Source organism: Aquarana catesbeiana, linkage group LG03 (genome assembly GCF_042186555.1).
Source record: "Aquarana catesbeiana isolate 2022-GZ linkage group LG03, ASM4218655v1, whole genome shotgun sequence".
Taxonomy (NCBI): Eukaryota; Metazoa; Chordata; class Amphibia; order Anura; family Ranidae; genus Aquarana; species Aquarana catesbeiana.
The window spans coordinates 651,774,312-651,795,698 of NC_133326.1; the positions used below are offsets into that span (position 1 = coordinate 651,774,312).

A 21,387-nucleotide genomic window follows, 5' to 3' on the forward strand; every position below is an offset into this window, starting at 1 on the left:
AAGTCCAGGAAATGCGGCTAGATTGGCTCATTTTATCCCAGCTTGCTCTCCTCTCTGTTTTCAGGGATGTTCACAAGTAGGCTCCATGGCACATGTTTGGTGGTCATGTCCGAGGGTGTGCAGGTTATGGGTCAGTCCGTAACCTTCTTTGTAACTTCTTTCATGTTTAACCTTAAAACTGACCCCTATGAAGCCCTTCTTGGCAAACCAATTGTTGAACTGCTACGCCCGGAACGCCAATTGTCACAACATCTCTTTACTGCAACAAAACTAGGTTTGACAATACGCTTCTCTCGATTTAACGCTCCCCGGCGCACACCCTGTGTACTCTCCCCCTACCCCCCCCCCCCCCCCTTTCTTTATCCTTCTGCTCTCTTCTTCTACTAGGCCTTCTTCTTCTTTTTTTTTTTTTTTTTTTTTTCCCTTCTCTTTTGTCTGTTAGACATATGGATTTAATGCATAAAGGATATCAGGCCGCTGGGTAATGCCCTGGTCGGGATGGTTCTACCTATAATATTATGTTTTCTCTACATTTGTTTTAATTTATTTTACATTTTTAGATTACATCCTCCCCAATAGGGAGACTCTTGATTACAAACATTTTGTTTAGATTTGCTGGGTTCTAGATGTAGTACCCTGGAGTTTAGGCAGGGATGCTTCTCACATATTTACTTGCCAGGAGTAGTTATCCTGGTTGATTGTTGGGGATCCATTGATTTCTCCCTAAGTTTGGCCTTGTTGCACTTTTCTCTTCTACCACTAGGTAGCCGGGTACTTGGTGGTACTAGATATGAGAAGGGCAACCCAAGGTCGGGGTATCTCAGCCAATGGGCAGGGGTGTTTTTTATTTAGACGCCCCCGGGATAGGCCTATCCCGGGGGCGTCTGGCTGCTAGGCTATGTGAGGCAAACAAATGCCTTGGCGGGGCCTGCAGCTTACGCATGTATTTGCAAATGTGTGTAACTAAACCCCTGTTCTTAACGCATATTGTTAGACAGGCCAATTCGGTTGGTCGCTGGCTGGTTTTCAAGTTTTAAACTTGGAAATCCCTTTTATATTTGTTTGACATCTGTTGCCATTCCAGTGCTCCTTGCTACAAAGACCAGTCATAGGTGGGGGCAGTGGCCACTTTTTTGTAGGCTATGTAAGGGCCTATCCAGAAGCAAGAGAGCAGCGCAGGGTTAGGATTGCGGCTTGCAGTCCAACCAGAAGTGACTGTTGTGCCGGCTGGAGAACCTGTCGGTCGGAGGTAGAAGGGAAGCTGTCGCCACTAAGGGGCCAATCGTCTTATTACCAGGGACCACAGTGAGTAACTGAAGCAAGTACCAGAGCAGTATTCTCACTGAACGGCACGGTGGAGAATCGGGAAACTTCAGGCAGGGACCCAGCCAGCGGAGGTGACTCTTGCAGAGCAGAATTGTGTGTCAAGCCAGGGACCAAGCGGGCCAGTGGGGTGAAGCTTGAGAAGTATCTGGAGTGCCAAGCTAGGGACCCAGCAGAGAAGTGAGGGTGATGCTTGAGGAAGATGCCACCGTGAAGATTAGAGGAGCTCAAGGAATTCAGACTCGGTGATTCAGAGTTTAGTGAGAGACCGGGAGCTCCGTGTGCGGAAGAACTACAAGGAGAAGTTGTAGTGAAGGTGAAAGAACTGTTACATTTTGTGTTAGGAACTGTTAAAGGCTGTTGCCATAGGAGACAGCATTCCTGCACGTGCAGATGTGGCTTCTTGCTGGAGTCCTTTCCCTGCATGGCTGTTGTCCTATTGAAGTCTGAGTCTGCTAATTGAACTTGCAACTACCCAAGGGTGTCCTGGCCCTAACCCTCTTTCCCGCATAAGATTGTAAGAGAAATTAATCTTTCTTTTGCATTCAAGAAGCGTCTGGCGCCCAATGACTTTATCCACCTTGCACCCACTATGCCTCACAACCCATCATATACAGCAGGATGTCAGCTGTCTCTGGCCCTGGAGGTTCTCATTAGACTGAATGAGGCCAGAGACCTTGCTATGTATGTATGTATGTATGTACTCTTATTAATTTTTTTTTTTTTTTTTTTGTTCTATGGGCACTACGCTTGACACCTGCATAATCTTACTGCTTATGTCTCCTTTTTACTGTTCTTTATTTTTGTTTTGCTATATTTGTTTATCTTATGTTTGCCTATTTCATAATGTAACAATCTAATTGCTGACCTGATAATGTTGGATTACATGTTTAAAATATATTTTTGTAAAAGAAAAAGTTCAGTAAATAATGGCAGTGGAAGATGGAAGCATATAGTGACACTCAACCAGTAGTCTTCCACCAGTGGAGAAAGAAAGAACACCTCCGCAATCACCTCAGTGTATACAGATGTGCCTTACCAAATATATATGACAACCAATTAATGAATGGTCCTAAAGCGCTCATGGTGCAAGCAACATCAAGGTATCCTGGAATCTTCACATGCTCACAATCGTAAACCGCTCCCAAAAAATGGCAACACCTTGTATCGCCCATGGGAGAATCATATTGTTCACTTCTTCCTAAATATCCCCCTTGGTTGTCCCTCAAATGCACTTCTAGCGGGTGCTTTAGTATGTCAGGGGCCATCAAATTTCTAGTAATGGAAACGCCTGTGTTCCATATTTGTACAATGACTCCGGTTAGTTTTGTACAGTGAAGATGGCAGGCGGCACAATCCCGCACTCACCAATTACCTTTTAATCAACATTACTTTTTTATTCATTTTCACTAAATTAGTTGGTTCGTGGGCACAGATATTGGTACATTTTTCTGGATTGACAATTTTGCACTTTTTTTTGCATATTGTAGATTGTGGTATGTTTATCTTCCTATTAGTGAAGTCTGATATCAGTCTGACTGTATGAAAAGGGAGCCCCATATTCTGCAATGAAAAGCACTCCCCAGTACCCACTGTACAGTAAATGCATTCATTTCTTCAGTTTCTGGAGGGAGCACTAAGAATACATTAATTGACTTATTTCTTTTCTCTGTGCAGGAAATTCCCAGACTTGTACTATGACCTGTCCTTCAAGATTCCGGACACCAATGCGTCGGTGCGTCTCCTTATGCTGGACACCATAGTCTTGTGTGGCAACTCTGATGACTTCCATGAGGATCAACCAATGGTTGCCGCAAACCCAAAGATGGCCAATATACAGCTTGACTGGCTAATAAAGAAACTGGAAACTGCCAAGGATGACTACGTGCTGGTGGTGGGACATTACCCGGTGTGGTCCATCGCTGAACATGGCCCTACCCACTGCCTTCTGCACCATGTGGAGCCCCTGCTTAAGAAATACAAAGTGACAGCTTATCTAAGTGGACATGACCATAACATGCAGGTAAGGGTAAACTGGTGTGTGAAATCTTAAAGATGAACGCCAGTCAAAATAGAATCCCCATACAAAATCTGTGATTTGATGTAAAAGTTTCAATCAAAAAATGTATCTAGTACCTTATTTGGTGCAAAAGACCTTAGCAGGTTGTACTTGGCTGATATTGCCATGCATGGTTATGCTTTCACAAGCCAATATTTTTATTATTATTCAGGATTTATATAGTACCAACAGTTTGCGCGTCACTTTACAATATAAATATTCTGATTGATTTCCTTGGTCTGTACATACCTCTACATTCCCAAGAATGATAACCTAACATTGAACAGATCTCTTAACTACCAGAATTGACACATTTTAGTTTGGCTTCAAAATTTAGGCAAATTGGGTAGAATGGGTTTTGTTCTCTGTATAAATCTGTCCACCATAACAAAGCGCTCCCATAGCCTATAAACCAGGCATCAGGTGACACGTTTTGCTGTATCTTTGCTTTGTGGGTGTCAACATCATCTTTCATTACTTTGAAGACCCATTGCACTTTGCAGCTGCTGAGAGATTGGGTCACAACCAGAAACAGAGCAAAATTGGAACTCCTTGTTAGGCCTCATGAACACGAGCGGTTTGGCCCTTCAGGATCAAATCCCCGTGGTTTCAGGGGCCTGGGGAGACACAGGTGCAGCGATCAGACCTGATGCCAGCAGTCTGTCAAAATTTGTCGCATTTAGGGCTGTATGTGTTAAGGGGTGTATTTCCCAAACACAGGAACTCTGCATGTGCGTACAGCTATCACTCTAGTGGTAGCGGAGCTAGACCCTGCACCTGTGCTTCCCAGGTGCCGTAAATGCTGATATTTGAGGCCAAGGGGGGCAAACTGCCTGTGCTCATGTAGCTTTAGAATGGCCAAGTAAATTTTAATCTGAATTTCTGCTACCTACCTACCTGTAATTGCCCAAGAACAATCTTTTTGTTGCCCCCTTATGTGAAGCCAGCAATACTCGTCCAAGTCCCCCATACCGCCAGCTAGTCTAGTGCAAGGGACCACTAATCCAGTGCCACGGTGGTGCTCCAAGACCACCAGCCCCCTATGATGACGTGGGTCCTCTTCTCTTCAATGAGGGGTCTCTGTCAGCGGCCATCCAACAGGAAGTATATATGTCATGCATGCAGTGATGTGGGCACCAAAACACTGACCCCAAGACGGAAGTACATAGACACATGACTGAGGGGTAAGGTAAGTAAAAACCGGGATTTAGAATCCTTTTTTTTTTTTTTTTTTTTTTAATTTATTTTGCTGCAATCATGGAGATGGGGATGGGCGCAAGGTTACACTGATCCCAGAGAGGATCTTTTAAAAAGACCAAGTCACCAAAACACTTTCACCATATCTGTTTTTTATGCTTGTGCTTCAGTATCTGCAGGATGACAGCGGTATTGGATATGTGCTGAGTGGAGCTGGAAATTTCATGGAAAATTCACGGAAGCACGAGGCTGCCGTTCCCATGGGCTACTTGCGTTTTTTCCTGGGCGAAGGGGAACCTATGGGAAGCTTTGCCTACATAAAGATTACTGCTAAAAAAATGGACATCACCTACATACAGTCTGGAGGCAAAAGTCTTTTCCAAACCACCCTCCATCCACGACAGCTGTAACCCTAGCTGCTGTAGAGAAACCTTGTTTAAAGAATGGGCATTCTATTTGGATCAGTTGCTTCTGTGTGTCTCCGTATTACTGTGAAATCCTTGGAGGTTCTTCCTTCAAATATTACAGATCACATGTTTTTAAAGGCAAATGTTTTCATAAACTAGCCAATGCAGACCTGGGGCCCCAGTGGTTTACAATACACTGCAGATAAATATGCCATACTTGTAGGCCTTGTCTGTCACTCATGAAGCCTAGCTGAAATACTGCCAATGTTTATATTCCTACATCCTGTTTTTTTCCAGGTATATCAGACATTGGGCACTCATCCACAGCATGCTATCTGTATCGAAAACTGTGCATGCATTCTTTTCTGTCACCCCAAAGACTCTCCAGTTGTACATGCCCACCCTGATTCTCACACTGCAGTAGCGGTGGACTACAAGAAATGGCCACCAAGCAACCTTCTTTAAGGGCAACTAAAGAGATTATTTCCTTTTAGTTGTCCTCAAAGAAGAAGGTTTAGTGGCCATTTGCTTGTAGCCCATGTCCTAGGAATAAAGCAGGATTGGTGGGCCCTTTGGGAGTATTTCAGCCAGCTTTCAGAAAAGGCCTACAAGTATGGCATTTGCATTAAATCATATTTTCACAAACGGCACAATGCATTTTAAACTCCTGGGGATTATTATCTGCATGGGCCGGTTTCTGTACAAGGTGAACTTGGCCTTTGAGATTGTATGTTTGTATTGAACAATTCAAATGTACTGAAAATTGCGTGAAAACTTGAGCAGCTGGAGACCTTGGTCAGGCATGCTTTGGAGCCATGTACTATATCCTATCTTCTTCCTGTAGCATTCTTGAAAAGTGCCTTAGGATGTTAGGCCATGTCCTATTTGTATATTACAATGAACGTTAGATTTATGGGACATTAGTTACCACCTACTCTTAATGTTCTGTGATGCAGGAGGAACACCAGCATTGCTTGCTGTAGAATAACATGGTGGTAAACAAGTGGTAAGTCTCCATTAACTTTTACTTTTTGTAAAGTTTTTGACCTAAACAAAGCTCCAATAAACTGGAGAGACCAGGTACGGATGCTACCTTCCTCCTCTCAGCACTCTCCTGTTATAAGAGAAGTATGTGGGTTGCCATTGATGGCCTATTTCTGAAAATGTTAGTTGTCTGGCTTCAACCCTTGTGTGTCACAAACCTAGAGCAAGCATGCTGTAAATGAGCATCAGAAGTTCTGTATTTTATATGTGTACTAAAAGTCAGCAATGGCAGCCCCCATAACTGTATCCTTGCAGATTGGGTTTTAAAGTAGACAGTGACTCAATGCTGTGTTGACTACTATTTTAGTAAATGAGCTGTCATCCAACAGAACAAAGTAGCCAAGTGGCTCATCTGGAACCTGTGGCCTTACTGGGCATTAGACCACCATACTTGAGTTATGTCACTGGTTACAATTTATACAAAAGCTGCATTTTCTGTTCATCTGACCCATACAAGTCTACCTCCACGACCTTCAGGCAATAGATATCTTTTTAAAAATTAGACTTTCAAATTTTAGGATTAGTTATACTTTAAATCTGATTGAAATATAAAGGCCAAACTTTTTTTTTTTTAGTTTTGGATAGAATGGAGAGGGATTAGAATGCTTGTCAGTTTTTATTGCTGTCTGTGCCCTATTAAGGAGATCTACCCTTTCTATTTGTCCTGTTTACCATTATCATTAAAAGTAAAAGGATCCCAAATTTTGGGTTGTCCCCAGAAAAGTGGTAGAGGAGAAATCTTCCAATGGGGACACTAGCACAGGAACGCTGCTGGTGAAAATAAATCTGACAGGGGTTATAACCCTCCCTTGCCTTATCCAGAATAAAATGGGGGGGCGGAAATGTGTTGCCTATAGTTCTACTTTGAAGTAGAACTATAAGACAAAACCTTTTCTATTCATTTTGTGTAGAGGTAAGGGAAGAGTATAACACCTGTCAGGTTTTTCAACTTCCAGTCCCATAGCCAAAACAGGAAGTGGGAGCAAATCCTTCCAAAGTGAGTGAATCCCTGGTTGCCACCAGAACTAGTGTTCCTGTTGGAAGATTTGCTCTCTTACCGGTCTGGTGGCAACCCAAAATTTGGGATATTCCTTCTTTCACTCTCATCGCTAACGTTAAACAAGAACATTAGGGAGGGTGAATCTCTCTAACAAGGAAACAAGCCAGCAAGAGGGGTTCTAATCCCTCCCTACTCTACCCAAAACAATAACAAAAAAGTTTGCCTTTATATTATAGCAATACTTTTAATGTTCATTTTTTCCTAAGTGCCAATTTCAGAACAAATTTTAAGGATTATTCAAATGGCAAATCTAGTGATTTTGGTGTGTTTTCAAAGCACTGATGGCTTCTGTTTTTTTAAATGGTGTTTTATAGATTTTGTGTAATAAACGTCTGAAAAATTTATTAAAATGTATGTCTGTAAATGATCAGTTCATTTTGTTGATTAGGCAATGCAGTAAAGAATTTAAGGACATCTGCGTTTTAAAACTCATGCCACATGCTTGGTTTGAGGATAGCATGTTGCAACCATGTTGGCGCTGTATACCTTTTACATGGGGTAAAAGCCATGGTCACTGTTCTTTGTCCAGACAAGGACAAAGTGACCATGTCCTCAGATAATCCAGGCTTTCCTATTTGCCAATCCATGCTAAGGTGAGAAGAAAAAATGAGCTGGCTACAATCCCCAGTGCTCTGGTTTGTAGCTCCTGCAAGCTCAGCCTCAAAATTCCAATAAAAGAAAGTTGGCAACACAGTAAGTACACAGACTAAAGTCCATTTATTGATATGAAAAGGGGTGAAATCCATGTTTCAGATCTCTAGGCCGTAATCATAGCTGGGTGCTAGTACTATTTTGTGTGTAGATCCAACATTGCATGTTACTAGCTGTAATTATCAAAATGTCTATCAACCCAACACTGATATGAGGTTTTAGAAAGACTGTTACTATAAGTGCACTGAGTGAAGAATTCTTCCCACATCTTTTCTGCCATGATGAGAGACTCTTACCTGATGATGTAATGTTTGCAGAGGGGGCAGAACCAGAAATGTCTGAAACAATTTTGCAGATACCCAAAGTATAAATTGTCCTCTTTCCCTAAAGCGTCTTTAAGGACAGCACCTTGACAGAGATTGCTGCTCCTCATTCCCAGGAAACACTGGCATCACCCCACCTCCCTCAGTTCTGTTTCCTCTGTCCTGGAAGGAGGCACTGCTGAGGAACCAGGAGGAGGAGGCTTCCTTGGGATGCTGTCCTGAGAGCTGTTTGCTCTCTAGTATTGCTGTTTTTTTTTTTTTTTTTTTTTTTTTTACCCCTTGCACCACCCCAGTCTCCTCCATGATGAGTAGGGGAGGCTCCAAGGCCCGGGGAGAGCTAGCACCAGTGGGAACCTCTTCTCCGCAGGAGAGGGGTAAGGTACTTTATCTTCCAGCCCATGTTGTGTGGGGAAAAAGGCTGGTGCTAGCCAAATCCAGATTTGTAAAGCTGCAACATGGTCAAGCTTTGTTGGATTTATTAAACATTGTACATTGGACTTGTTGTCGGCAGAAAAACAAGCCTTCGAGTGGAAGCTGCTGCAAACAAAGCCAACAGAATATCGGCATGCTTTACAAGACTCTGGTCCGGCCACACCTGGAGTATGGCATCCGGTTCTGGGCATCCCTTCTCAGGAAAGATGTGCTGGAACTGGAGAGAGTCCGGAGAAGGGCAACAAAGCTAATAAAGGGACTGGAGGACCTTGGTTATGAGGAAAGATTAAGAGCACGGAACTTCTTCTCTCTGGAGAAGAGACTCTTGAGAGGGGATATGATTTCAATGTACAAATACCGTACTGGTGACCCCACAATAGGGATAAAACTCTTCCGTGAAAGGAAATTCAAAAAGACAGGTGACCATTTACTAAAATTAGAAGAGAAGTGGTTTAACCTTAAACTGCGTAGAGGGTTCTTTACTGTAAAGCTTCATACACACTATTAGATTTTCTGCAGATTTTTGTCTTCAGATTTACCAAAACCATATAATATAAGGTCAAACCTTAAGAGTTTCAATTTGTATGCAATCAGGCAGGCCTTTGTACTACATGGTTTTGGTAAAACATCTGTAAAAATGCACGTTACCGCGTTTTAGTGCTTGAAATGCCTCTAAACTCAGCTTCTGAATCCTTTTTTTTTTTTTTTTTTGCATTCCAAAAAAACCCCTTTAAACTCAACTGCCTAGAAACGACTGTAAATGACCCTGTGTACATGTACTGATGAGATAACCTAGAGGAGAGTAGTTACAGCTGGGCGCATCGATAATTTAATAAAAAAAAAACTATTAGGCACCTGAACTACCACAGCATACAGGGATATACAATGCAATACTGACATAAAAGCACACACAGGTTGGACTTGTAGTGTTGTTTGTTTTGTTTTTTGTTTTTTAACCTCCCCAACTATGAGAGCCGGTTCACACTGAGGCAGCACGACTTGCAGCGCTAATGCCTCAGGCGACCTGCACACTACAGCAGCAGCAGCGACTTGCAAAACGACTTCTATATAAAAGTCAATGCAAGTCGCCCCCAAAGTAGTACAGTAACCAAGTGACTTGAGTCGCTTCTATTAGAACGTTTCCATTGTACAGAACGGAACACGACTTGTCAGGCGGCTAAGTCGCTTGACAAGTTGTCCCAGTGTGAACCTGCTCTCAAGGTTCTACAAGCCATGGTCCCACCCTTGTTGGTGTTTACTTGTTTATTCTTTCAAGGGAAATTTCAGAGTTCCATACTGGTAATGTCTTTCAGGACGGCGCTCGCAACCCAGCCAGAACTTATTGGAGGATATAGGGTTCTATTTTTAGAAATCTATGGTTTGTGTATCCTGACGGGCTGCAGGTGCTCAGGAGGACTTGAGAGCGATTGGGCTAAAGGTGGGGTAGCAGTGTTTCCTGAGGATGAGGAGCAATCTCTCTCGAGGTGCTGTCCTGAAAGACTTCTGGGGGGAAAAAAAAAAAACTTTACTGGTAAGTGTATCTTGAAATTTCTCAACCCACCTGCCAAAACATGAAGGACTTATGGCTTGGTTGACTAAATTACAGCTGCCGTTATTTTCCATAATGAACGTTGTTTTCAGCAGAGAGAGATGATACTAACCATTACATAACTGAGAACAACCATGTTTATTGCAAAAACAAGGAACTGAACCTTTTTAAGATCATGTCACCATAGTCTCCAAAATGCAGTTGCTATTATTTCTATTGTAAATCTTTCACTGTAGAACAGTGGCGATGGAGTGACTACCGCCTGCTTCAACACCTTTTTATAGTAAATTAGCTCAATTATGTTCTATATTAGATGACCCCCAAGTCCCCCTCCGGGTGTACTGTGGAGTTCTTTTTAAAGGATGTATTGCCACTTCCCAAAGAGAAGCCAATGAATGGGTGCCATTGAAGCATCATCTGATCTTATGGATGCAGAAGTATCATAGAAGAAAATACTTCATCCAGAGTCCACCAGTAAAACACTGGAACCTTTATTGGTGATGAGGAAGCCGTAATGGAACAATGTCTTGACATATATGTAGTGTCACAGCAATGACACCAGTTACATTTTTAGCAATGACAGAATTACTGTTGTGCCATTTTAACATTGCACTGCATGTGCAATGTGTCTGAAAGAAATATCTTGAATGACAACTTGAATCTGGTTAGTTAAAACGGAACTACACTGCATCCGAGCACCACAAATGCTAGTTAATTCATTTTTATTATTCATAGCAAACTTACCCAACCATGTCTCTATGCTTTATTTTGGTGAGAAATCACTTTGAAAAACACCCCCGCGCATGTCTAGGTGTGGCCATCTTGAGTAGGGGGATGATGATTCATGTAGTGTTTAACTTTTTGGAATTCGTCTGCCCTTAGCTCAGGGGTGCAGTTTGGAGGGTGTGCTTAGCTGAGAAAACCCCTCCTCCCATCCTGAAGAACTCTTGGATGCAGTGGCGGCTGGTGGTCAATATTTGGGGGGGTGCAAACAAACCTGGCTCCTTCAAACGCACTACCGCTGTTCAGCAATAGTGACCATTGCAGGGGTTGGGACAACCTATATAGCATAAGCATATGTCGACCCAATGAAACCTCTACCAGGGTGATCAAGCAGCAGTTCGACAAAATGGGCATGGCTAATTTAACCTTCTCCCGACCAGTCATTGTAGTCAAATGGCTGGTCAGGGGAGCTGTTCCTTTTTTAAACGTCCTTGTAAGCAAGTCAATGCTGTATCCTGGCCTAGGCCGACAAGGCCTAGGGCAGCACTTTGCAGGGGGGCAGCACGGAAAGAGTCCCCACCGGCTTGCGCTACACTGTTAGTGTAGCGCTAGTCTTATGGGGCGGACTGGGGTGAGAGGCAAATTAGTCTAGCGCCCCCATAAAGTGGCCACACTGCTTCCGGTATGCAAGCGGACGGCATTCCGCAAATGTGGGGGGCGCCACTTCTAATTTTGACTGTCCTATCATCCTAGACCACAAACCTTCCTCACTGTGCTATATGTTTTCTGCTGCACCATTGGCATGCTTATATCTTCTTAGTCCTCTCCATAAAATTATCAGAAATTTGTGCTTAAAGTAGAACTATAGGCTACACTTTTTTTTTTTTTTTTTTCTTTCATTTTGGATAGAATAAGGGAGGGTTATAGCCCCTGTCAGTTTATTTACCATCCCTGTCCCATTGCAGAGATTCCCCTTCATTTCCTGCACCATAGTCAAACAGGAAGTGCATAGTTGCCAACATTGTCAAAAAAAAATGTGGGACACTTTTGTGGCTGTAGGCGGAGCCGTACAATAATTAGGGGGCGGGTCATTCGTTTGTAGGCGTGACGTCCGCGCGCCGCAGTGACAAATGGGCGTGGTTTACGCGACATAGTGGGTGTGGCTTAAATGGGCGTGGCTCGAGAGGGTGTGGTTAGAATCTGAGATGAGAGGGGGAGAGGGAAATGACGGGACAGCAGCCCCAGCTCCTACACAATAAAAATATGTGTATTCTAGAAAGTTTAACAATCGGCAGATAAAGATACTCCAAACACCTGGTGTTAGCACTTCAATCATCCCGGCACCATGGTTGTTATGGTGTCAGGATGATTGAAGTGCATTATTTCTATTGTTACATTGTAATATAAAATGAAATCATTCAACTCCCCATAATACAGAATCAGTGGGATCCCTGAGCGTGTCACTAGCCACGTCGCCTGCCACCAGCTGTCCGTCCTTGCATCAGATGTCCCCAGCGGAGCCCCCCCCCCTGACACCAGGAGTCCCCAGCGGAGCCCCCCCCCTGACACCAGGAGTCCCCAGCGGAGCCCCCCCCCCTGACACCAGGAGTCCCCAGCGGAGCCCCCCCCCTGACACCAGGAGTCCCCAGCGGAGCCCCCCCCCTGACACCAGCAGTCCCCGGCGGAGCCCCCCCTCGCATCAGGTGTCCCCGGCGGAGCCCCCCCTCGCATCAGGTGTCCCCGGCGGAGCTCCCCCTCGCATCAGGTGTCCCCGGCGGAGCTCCCCCTCGCATCAGGTGTCCCTGGCGGAGCTCCCCCTCGCATCAGGTGTCCCTGGCGGAGCTCCCCCTCGCATCAGGTGTCCCTGGCGGAGCTCCCCCTCGCATCAGGTGTCCCTGGCGGAGCTCCCCCTCGCATCAGGTGTCCCCGGCGGAGCTCCCCCTCGCATCAGGTGTCCCCGGCGGAGCTCCCCCTCGCATCAGGCGTGTGTTCCCAGTGGAGCCCCCCTCGCATCAGGCGTGTGTTCCCAGTGGAGCCCCCCTTGCATCAGGTGTGTGTCCCCAAAGGAGCCCCCCCCACATCAGGAGTCCCACAGCGGTGCTCCTCCCCCCTACCTCAGAGGTGTCCTAGTAGTGTCCACAGCATGTCTGATATGGAAAGGGGCGGGGGGGTAGGCGAGGCGGAGGGTGGGCAGCAACGCAGGAGCTCCATCTAGCCCCCCCCCCAGCCGTCTTCCTGAACTTCATCAAAATGGCGGCCCCGCCGGCCGCGGACCTCTAGCAGCGGCGAATCGTGAAGAACCGGATTTCTCGGGACATTTCCCGGGACACCAGAAATTCCGGAATGGCGTCCAAGTCCCGGGAAATCCGGGACAGTTGGCAAGTATGGAAGTGAGAGGAAATCTATGCAAATTAAGGGACTCCATTGCCCCCCCCCCCCCCCCTCCAGGCCCTCAGAACTAGTGTCCCCATTCAAAAATTTCTGGGCTGGTCTTAAACAGCAAGGGGTGTGGCCTTGACAGGGAGGGGTGGGTCATATTTAAATTAGGGGGGTGCACGAGTTTAGTCAGGCCTAGGGCAGCACAAGACCTAAATACACTACTGGAGCAAGTGCAGGTGCCACATGAGTGTCTATGTATCTTGTGATCAGTGTGAACCACCCTCGCTGTGTTCTTTCTTGTGCATAATTTTTTTTTTTTTTTTTTCCTCAATAGCTTTTAATTGTGTAGTGTGAAGTAATCTAATACAAGTGTTTTCAATGTCGGCCTATTGGCAGAAGTGTAGATTGTCAACAACAGCTAGGCCTGCCTAAATTTATCTGCTCTCTCGCAAAAATCTCACCTCTAGCACCTAAGTAGAGGGTGCTACATTGTGTATTGCACATGCGTTTATGTGTATTTAATGCATTCTATTGGCCAGAATAATAATGTATTCTGGCTATTAGAATGTATTTAATTGGTAGAGGTGAGCAGAACGGAAAAAAAAAAACGATCAACCCTTGTAAAAATTACGTTTTAGACTTAAGAATGCTAATGCTACAGCCATATTGTTATAGGTCATGTGATGCTTACAGTTTCATTTGCTAAAGGATCTGTAAGGCCCGATTTCATGCTGGTGCGACATGAAAGTTGCACGACTTTTAATCAGATTTTGCCTGTGACTTTGATCCAACTATCATGCGACTTTAATGAACAGGATCCGATTTTGATCAATCAAAACAATTCCTTTTGGTTCTGGTATGGATGAAACCTCACTGCAAAATTAAAAACCAGAGTGGGCTCCCCCCTCAAAATCCATACAATGCCATTCGGTCTGGTATGGATTTTGAGTGGAAACCCCACACCAAAAAACAAAACGTGTGGGGTCCACCCCCTTGAAAATAAACAATACCAGGCCGCATGCCCTCAGTGCGTGTGTGTGGGCGTGCTCCCCCCCCAAAGCACCTTGTCCCCATGTTGATGGAGACAAAGGCCTCTTCTCCATAACCCTGGGCTGTGGTTGTGGGGGGGGGGGGGGGGGAGGCAGGCACGCTTATCGGAATCTGGAAGCCCCCAGATCCTGCTCCCCCCCCCAATGTGAATGTGTAAGGGGTGCATAGTACCCCCTACCCATTCACCCGGTGTAGTGCAATAAAATCATGATACGGTTTTTGACAAGTCCTTTAGTCATTTTTAATAATGTCCCCTGTGGTAGTTCCGATGTCAATCAGGATTAGGGATGAGCTTCGAGTTCGAGTCGAACTCATGTTCTACTCGAACATTGGCTGTTCGCAAGTTCGCCGAACAGCGAACAATTTGGGGTGTTCGCGGCAAATTCGAATGCCGCGGAACACCCTTTAAAAGTCTATGGGAGAAATCAAAAGTGCTAATTTTAAAGGCTTATATGCAAGTTATTGTCATAAAAAGTGTTTGGGGACCTGGGTCCTGCCCCAGGGGACATGGATCAATGCAAAAAAAAGTTTTAAAAACGGACGTTTTTTCAGGAGCAGTGATTTTATTAATGCTTAAAGTCAAACAATAAAAGTGTAATATCCCTTTAAATTTCGTACCTGGGGGGTGTCTATAGTATGCCTGTAAAGGGGCGCATGTTTCCTGTGTTTAGAACAGTCTGACAGCAAAATGACATTTGGAAGGAAAAAACTCATTTAAAACTACCCGCGGCTATTGCATTGCCGACAATACACATAGAAGTTCATTGATAAAAACGGCATGGGAATTCCCCACAGGGCAACCCCGAACCAAAATAAAAAAAAAAAAATGATGTGGGGGTCCCCCTAAATTCCATACAAGGCCCTTCGGGTCTGGTATGGATATTAAGGGGAACCCCAGCCAAAATTTTAAAAAAAAATTGACGTGGGGTTCCCCCTAAATTCCATACCAGACCCTTCAGGTCTGGTATGGATTTTAAGGGGAACCCCGCGCCAAAAAAAAAAAAAAAAAACGGCGTGGGGTCCCCCTAAAAATCCATACCAGACCCTTATCCGAGCACGCAACCTGGCAGGCCGCAGGAAAAGAGGGGGGGACGAGAGTGCGGCCCCCCCCCCCTCCTGAACCGTACCAGGCCACATGCCCTCAACATTGGGAGGGTGCTTTGGGGTAGCCCCCCAAAGCACCTTGTCCCCATGTTGATGAAGACAAGGGCCTCATCCCCACAACCGTGGCCAGTGGTTGTGGGGGTCTGCGGGCGGGGGGCTTATCGGAATCTGGAAGCCCCCTTTACCAAGGGGACCCCCAGATCCCGGCCCCCCCCCTGTGTGAAATGGTAAGGGGTTACTTACCCCTACCATTTCACTAAAAAACTGTCAAAAATGTTAAAAATGACAAGAGACAGTTTTTGACAATTCCTTTATTTAAATGCTTCTTCTTTCTTCCTTCATCTTCTTCTTCTTCTGGTTCTTCTGGCTCTTCTGGTTCTTCCTCCGGCGTTCTCGTCCAGCATCTCCTCCGCGGCGTCTTCTATCTTCTTCTCCTCGGGCCGCTCCGCACCCATGGCATGAGGGGGGAGGCTCCCGCTCTTCTCTTCTTCTTCTTCTTCATCTTCATCTTCTTCTTCATCTTCTTCTTCTTCTTCTTCTTCTCTTCTTCATCTCTTCTTCCTTCTTCATTTCTTCTGCGGGCCGCTCCGCATCCATGCATGGAGGGAGGCTCCCGCTGTGTGACGGCGTCTCTTCGTCTGACGGTTCTTAAATAACGGGGGGCGGGGCCACCCGGTGACCCCGCCCCCCTCTGACGCACGGGACATGACGGGACTTCCCTGTGGCATTCCCCGTGACGTCACAGGGAAGTCCCGTCAATTCACCGTGCGTCAGAGGGGGGCGGGGTCACCGGATGGCCCCGCCCCCCGTTATTTAAGAACCGTCAGACGAAGAGACGCCGTCACACAGCGGGAGCCTCCCTCCATGCATGGATGCGGAGCGGCCCGCAGAAGAAATGAAGAAGGAAGAAGAGATGAAGAAGAGAAGAAGAAGAAGAAGAAGAAGATGAAGAAGAAGATGAAGATGAAGAAGAAGATGAAGAGAAGAGCGGGAGCCTCCCCCCTCATGCCATGGGTGCGGAGCGGCCCGAGGAGAAGAAGATAGAAGACGCCGCAGAGGAGATGCTGGACGAGAACGCCGGAGGAAGAACCAGAAGAGCCAGAAGAACCAGAAGAAGAAGAAGATGAAGGAAGAAAGAAGAAGCATTTAAATAAAGGAATTGTCAAAAACTGTCTCTTGTCATTTTTAACATTTTTGACAGTTTTTTAGTGAAATGGTAGGGGTAAGTAACCCCTTACCATTTCACACAGGGGGGGGGCCGGGATCTGGGGGTCCCCTTGGTAAAGGGGGCTTCCAGATTCCGATAAGCCCCCCGCCCGCAGACCCCCACAACCACCGGCCACGGTTGTGGGGATGAGGCCCTTGTCTTCATCAACATGGGGACAAGGTGTTTTGGGGGGCTACCCCAAAGCACCCTCCCAATGTTGAGGGCATGTGGCCTGGTACGGTTCAGGAGGGGGGGGGGGCCCGCACTCTCGTCCCCCCCTCTTTTCCTGCGGCCTGCCAGGTTGCGTGCTCGGATAAGGGTCTGGTATGGATTTTTAGGGGGACCCCACGCCGTTTTTTTTTTTTTTTTTTGGCGCGGGGTTCCCCTTAAAATCCATACCAGACCTGAAGGGTCTGGTATGGAATTTAGGGGGAACCCCACGTCAATTTTTTTTTTAAATTTTGGCTGGGGTTCCCCTTAATATCCATACCAGACCCGAAGGGCCTTGTATGGAATTTAGGGGGACTCCCACATCATTTTTTTTTTTAAATTTTGGTTCGGGGTTGCCCTGTGGGGAATTCCCATGCCGTTTTTATCAATGAACTTCTATGTGTATTGTCGGCAATGCAATAGCCGCGGTAGTTTTAAATGAGTTTTTTCCTTCAAAATGTCATTTTGCTGTCAGACTGTTCTAAACACGGGAAACATGCGCCCCTTTACAGGCATACTATAGACACCCCCCAGGTATGAAATTTAAAGGGATATTACACTTTTATTGTTTGACTTTAAGCATTATTAAAATCACTGCTCCTGAAAAAACGGCCGTTTTTAAAACTTTTTTTTGCATTGATCCATGTCCCCTGGGGCAGGACCCAGGTCCCCAAACACTTTTATTGACAATAACTTGCATATTAGCCTTTAAAATTAGCACTTTTGATTATTCATGTTCGTGTCCCATAGACTTTAACGGTGTTCGCGTGTTCGAACGAATTTTTTTCCTGTTCGCATGTTCTGGTGCGAACCGAACAGGGGGGGTGTTCGGCTCATCCCTAATCAGGATGTCTTCTGCCACCGCCATGTGGGTCCCAGAATGTTGCTTAGTGAAGCCTAGTCATCACTGCTCACCTCCACCATCACAGGAGTGAGCTCTTTCTCTGATTAAAACCTCCTCACATGTGCTTTTGCTCTCCTGATGCAGTAGCTTTGAGCTCAGCGTTTGAGAGCTCACTCCTGTGATGGTGGAGGTAAGCAGTAATGACTAGGGCCCACTTAGTAACGTCCTGGGAGTATTCCAGTCAGGCTTCATAGGGTATGTAAATGGCCTACACTTTAGCAAGAGTAGTATTCATCTTTAGTCATAGTTGCACAATTTGTTTTTATCTACAGATGCCCCTGATCTGCGCAGGCAGTTTTGTGGTAAAGGTGAATTTTCAGCTTGGTTTGTTAGAGCAGTGGTTCTCAACCTCAGTCTTCAAGTACAGCCAACGGCAATGGTTTCAGGTTTTGCTTTACTTTGCACAGCTGCTTTAAATCAATATCAATCGCATGGTATTGATAAAAGCTATTTTATCCAAGGGAAGTTTCCAAAACATGGCTCGTGGAGGGTACTTGAGGACTGAAGTTGAGAACCACTGTGTTAGAGGAAGTGGAGAAATAACAGACTTACCAGCTGGATCACCAGATAAATATAAAGGAAGAGAAGCCTAGAAAAAAAAAAGATAGGGCCACAACAAAGGATTTAAAATACTATTTATTTAAACTTTTATATATTTATATATATATAAAAATTTTGGTTTTGGGTTCAAATATACTTTAATGGATGTGATTTACCAACAAACTCTCTTCACTGCATACATGCTTCAATCCCAATAACAATGATCTTTCTATGCAAACAGTTCTAATAACTCAGTGTTTCTCAACTCCAGTCCTCAAGGCACCCCAACAGGTCATGATTTCAGGATTTCCCTCAGATGAAACAGCTGTGGTAATTACTAAGGCAGTAAAACTGATCAAATCACCTGGGCAAAATAATGGAAAGCCTGAAAACAGGACCTGTTGGTGCGCCTTGAGGACTGGAGTTGAGAAACAGCTGTAGCAAAGGTCCTGGACCTCCAGAAGCCTAATGGTCAGGGGTGTACCTAGAGCAGTGATGGCGAACCTTGGCACCCCAGATGTTTTGGAACTACATTTCCCATGATGCTAAACTACACTGCAGAGTGCATGACCATCATGGGATTTGTAGTTCCAAAACATCTGGGGTGCCAAGGTTCGCCATCACTGACCTAGAGCATTTGGCACCCTGGGCGGATCCTATATCTGGCACCCCCCCAGCCCCCCTTCTTATCTGTATGCACTCAGTCCCACTATACCTGGCAGGTAAATTTACTAGCAACCCTGCCTAAACAGGGTGCTACATAACCAACATCCCTGAAATTGCAGGACTTGCCAAATCCCCTTCTTTACATCATAAATGCCCTGGTCTCCACCAGAATCCCCATACAGTACATGTGTAGCCAAGTGCTAGTACAGTTCCCAGGAAGCTATGCGGCCTGAGAGGAGGAGCGGAGGAAGGCTTTTTGAACTGCTCCGGAGGTTATGGACACTTGGTGCTAGACCAAGGAAGGACATAGACACCCAGGCTAGAGTGCTGAACCCTTAAGGCACTCATCTCCAGTGCAGACTATGCAGCAGCACCCCAGTGTTGCAGTGCAGGTTAACCTTTTCTTGCAGCTTCAGCAGTACAGTGCAGGTTTGCCAATCTTCTCTTGCAGCTTCAGCAGTACGGTGCGGATTTGCCAGTCTTCTCTTGCAGCTTCAGCAGTACAGTGCAAGTTTTGCCGGTCTTCTCTGGCAGCCTCAGCAGTACAGTGTGGGTACGCCAATCTACGTCTGCATCTTCAACAGTATGGAGTGGGTCTGTCAGAGCTCAATCAATGAGGTGACCCTCCGCTATCGACAGCTGAAGCGCAGGATTGCTGAGAGTTGTTAACACATTACTTATGCTGTACAGCAGAGATTGAGACTTTTGCCCAACACAGCCTTATTCTCCTGCTCCCTAGGCATTGCCCTGCCTGTTTAATCCCCAGTGAACACTGCCATGTCATCCCCTCCCAGAACTGCCCCAATAATCCAGAACTACCTTTACTTCCTCCTGAACCTATTGCATTTTTGCTACTGTTTAAGTTTTTCTGCAAATTAATTTCACCAAACACTTCCTTAGTAGTTAGTCTTCTTGAACTGAGAGCCAACAGAAATCACCAAGCATCATCGCTTCTGCACCACCATAAGGGCCCCAACAAAGCCGACCGAAAAAAACTATTCTGAGACACTCCCATTCTGTCTTACAGTACTTACTTTGCATACATCTTACCACCCACTTCTTTCTTTTCCTTTCTCTTGAGGATTGCTTTATTTCTTATATGGCAAAGTCCTGCAGGCAGCCTTGGATGTAGCAGGGTCGCTCCAGGGTCTTTTTTTTTTATATAATCACTTTTTCTTTATTAAGACAAGTTTCAATATAGAAATACACATTGCACAAATCTTTTTATTAACATACACCACACTAACCCCAAGAAAACACACCTTGATCATGTCCTCTTCAAAAGAGAGAAAGGAAAAAAAAAAAAAAAAGAAAAGCCCACCCACTACCACTGCATACCTATAACCAAAAATCAATTTGTGCAAAACATTATTCAAAGTATAATTAAGAAGGGGGCTTTACAGCGCCCTATTACACGTGTCAAACAACCAACAATACAAAAAAAATAAATAAAAATATATAAGTAAAAAAAAAAACCTATCATTTCGAATTTACTATTTTCATGTCCTATTATGTTTAGTGTTTTAATTCAATATAATCTCACTCTACTATTTCATTTTTATATCTCTCCACCTTTTATTTCAATCTACCCTTCTTTATGTGATTCCATTACGTGTTGCCCATCCCGTGCCTAATTTACTATTATAACTTATCCTCTTCCATACATCAATCATCTCTCCACTGTGCCTCCCAGAGGAGGAAATAAGAAACAACACAAAAATGAAAAAAAAAAACAAAAACCCCACCTTCTCCCAATTTCTCCCCACCAGATGCATATCACAGATTATCCTATCTATAATGCAACATTGCCCCCAAAAGGGTTTAATCCACCCCTATTTCTGCGTAATAATACAGCCATCCTGCCTATGTATCTTTAAATGTATTCTGTTGGTCTTTAACCATATGTATCCATCTCTCTGCTTCCATTATTTTTTCTACCTCCCTTTTCCAATCCATCATAGTGGAACATCCAGACTGTTTCCAAAATCTAGGTATCAATATTTTGGCTGCATTTAGCAAATAGGGAGTAATGCTTCTCTTATAAAACCTAGCAGATGATGGCGTCCCATGAAAAGATAATGTAATGGAGAGAATTCTATAGGTCTAAGTGTCACTTTCTTAATCCAAGGGGCTATCTCCTCCCAGAAAGCTTTAATCTTTGGGCAATGCCACCATAAATGCAGAAATGATCCCCTTTGGTTACATTCCCTCCAGCAGTTAACATCCGCCGATGGATATATCTGAGCCAATCGAACCAGTGTACGATACCATCTTGTCAGGAACTTAAAAGACATCTCCTGTATATGGGAACTTATTGAAATATGGTGTGTCACTCCCATTGGTCTTTTAATCTGCTCTGATGTAAAATTGTAGCCCAGTTCTCTTTCCCATTCTCAAATGAAATAGGGAAATTCCTACCTGCTAATGTTTTCTCCAAGGGCACCCAAATTTTAGTCATGGCACCAGTTCATTATACGAACCAGGGCCATTGCTCTGTAATAAAACGCTATATCCGGGAGTCCCACCCCACCCTCCTGTTTTGGTCTCCTCAAAATCTCG

The 21,387-nt window shown here is 45.0% G+C and overlaps 1 protein-coding gene across 5 annotated transcripts in view; it reads left to right on the forward strand.

The window, feature by feature from the left end:
- The window catches only part of ACP5 (acid phosphatase 5, tartrate resistant), a 59,640-nt gene extending 52,186 nt beyond the window's left edge, over positions 1 to 7,454 (forward strand). For all 5 annotated transcript variants that reach the window (XM_073622661.1, XM_073622659.1, XM_073622658.1 and 2 more), the window contains 2 exons: positions 3,001 to 3,346; positions 4,750 to 7,454. In XM_073622661.1, the coding sequence (XP_073478762.1) occupies positions 3,001 to 3,346; positions 4,750 to 4,989 (586 nt within the window). In that variant the 3' untranslated portion in view covers positions 4,990 to 7,454. The remainder of the gene's footprint in view (positions 1 to 3,000; positions 3,347 to 4,749) is intronic.
- The last annotated feature ends 13,933 nt before the right edge of the window (positions 7,455 to 21,387 follow it).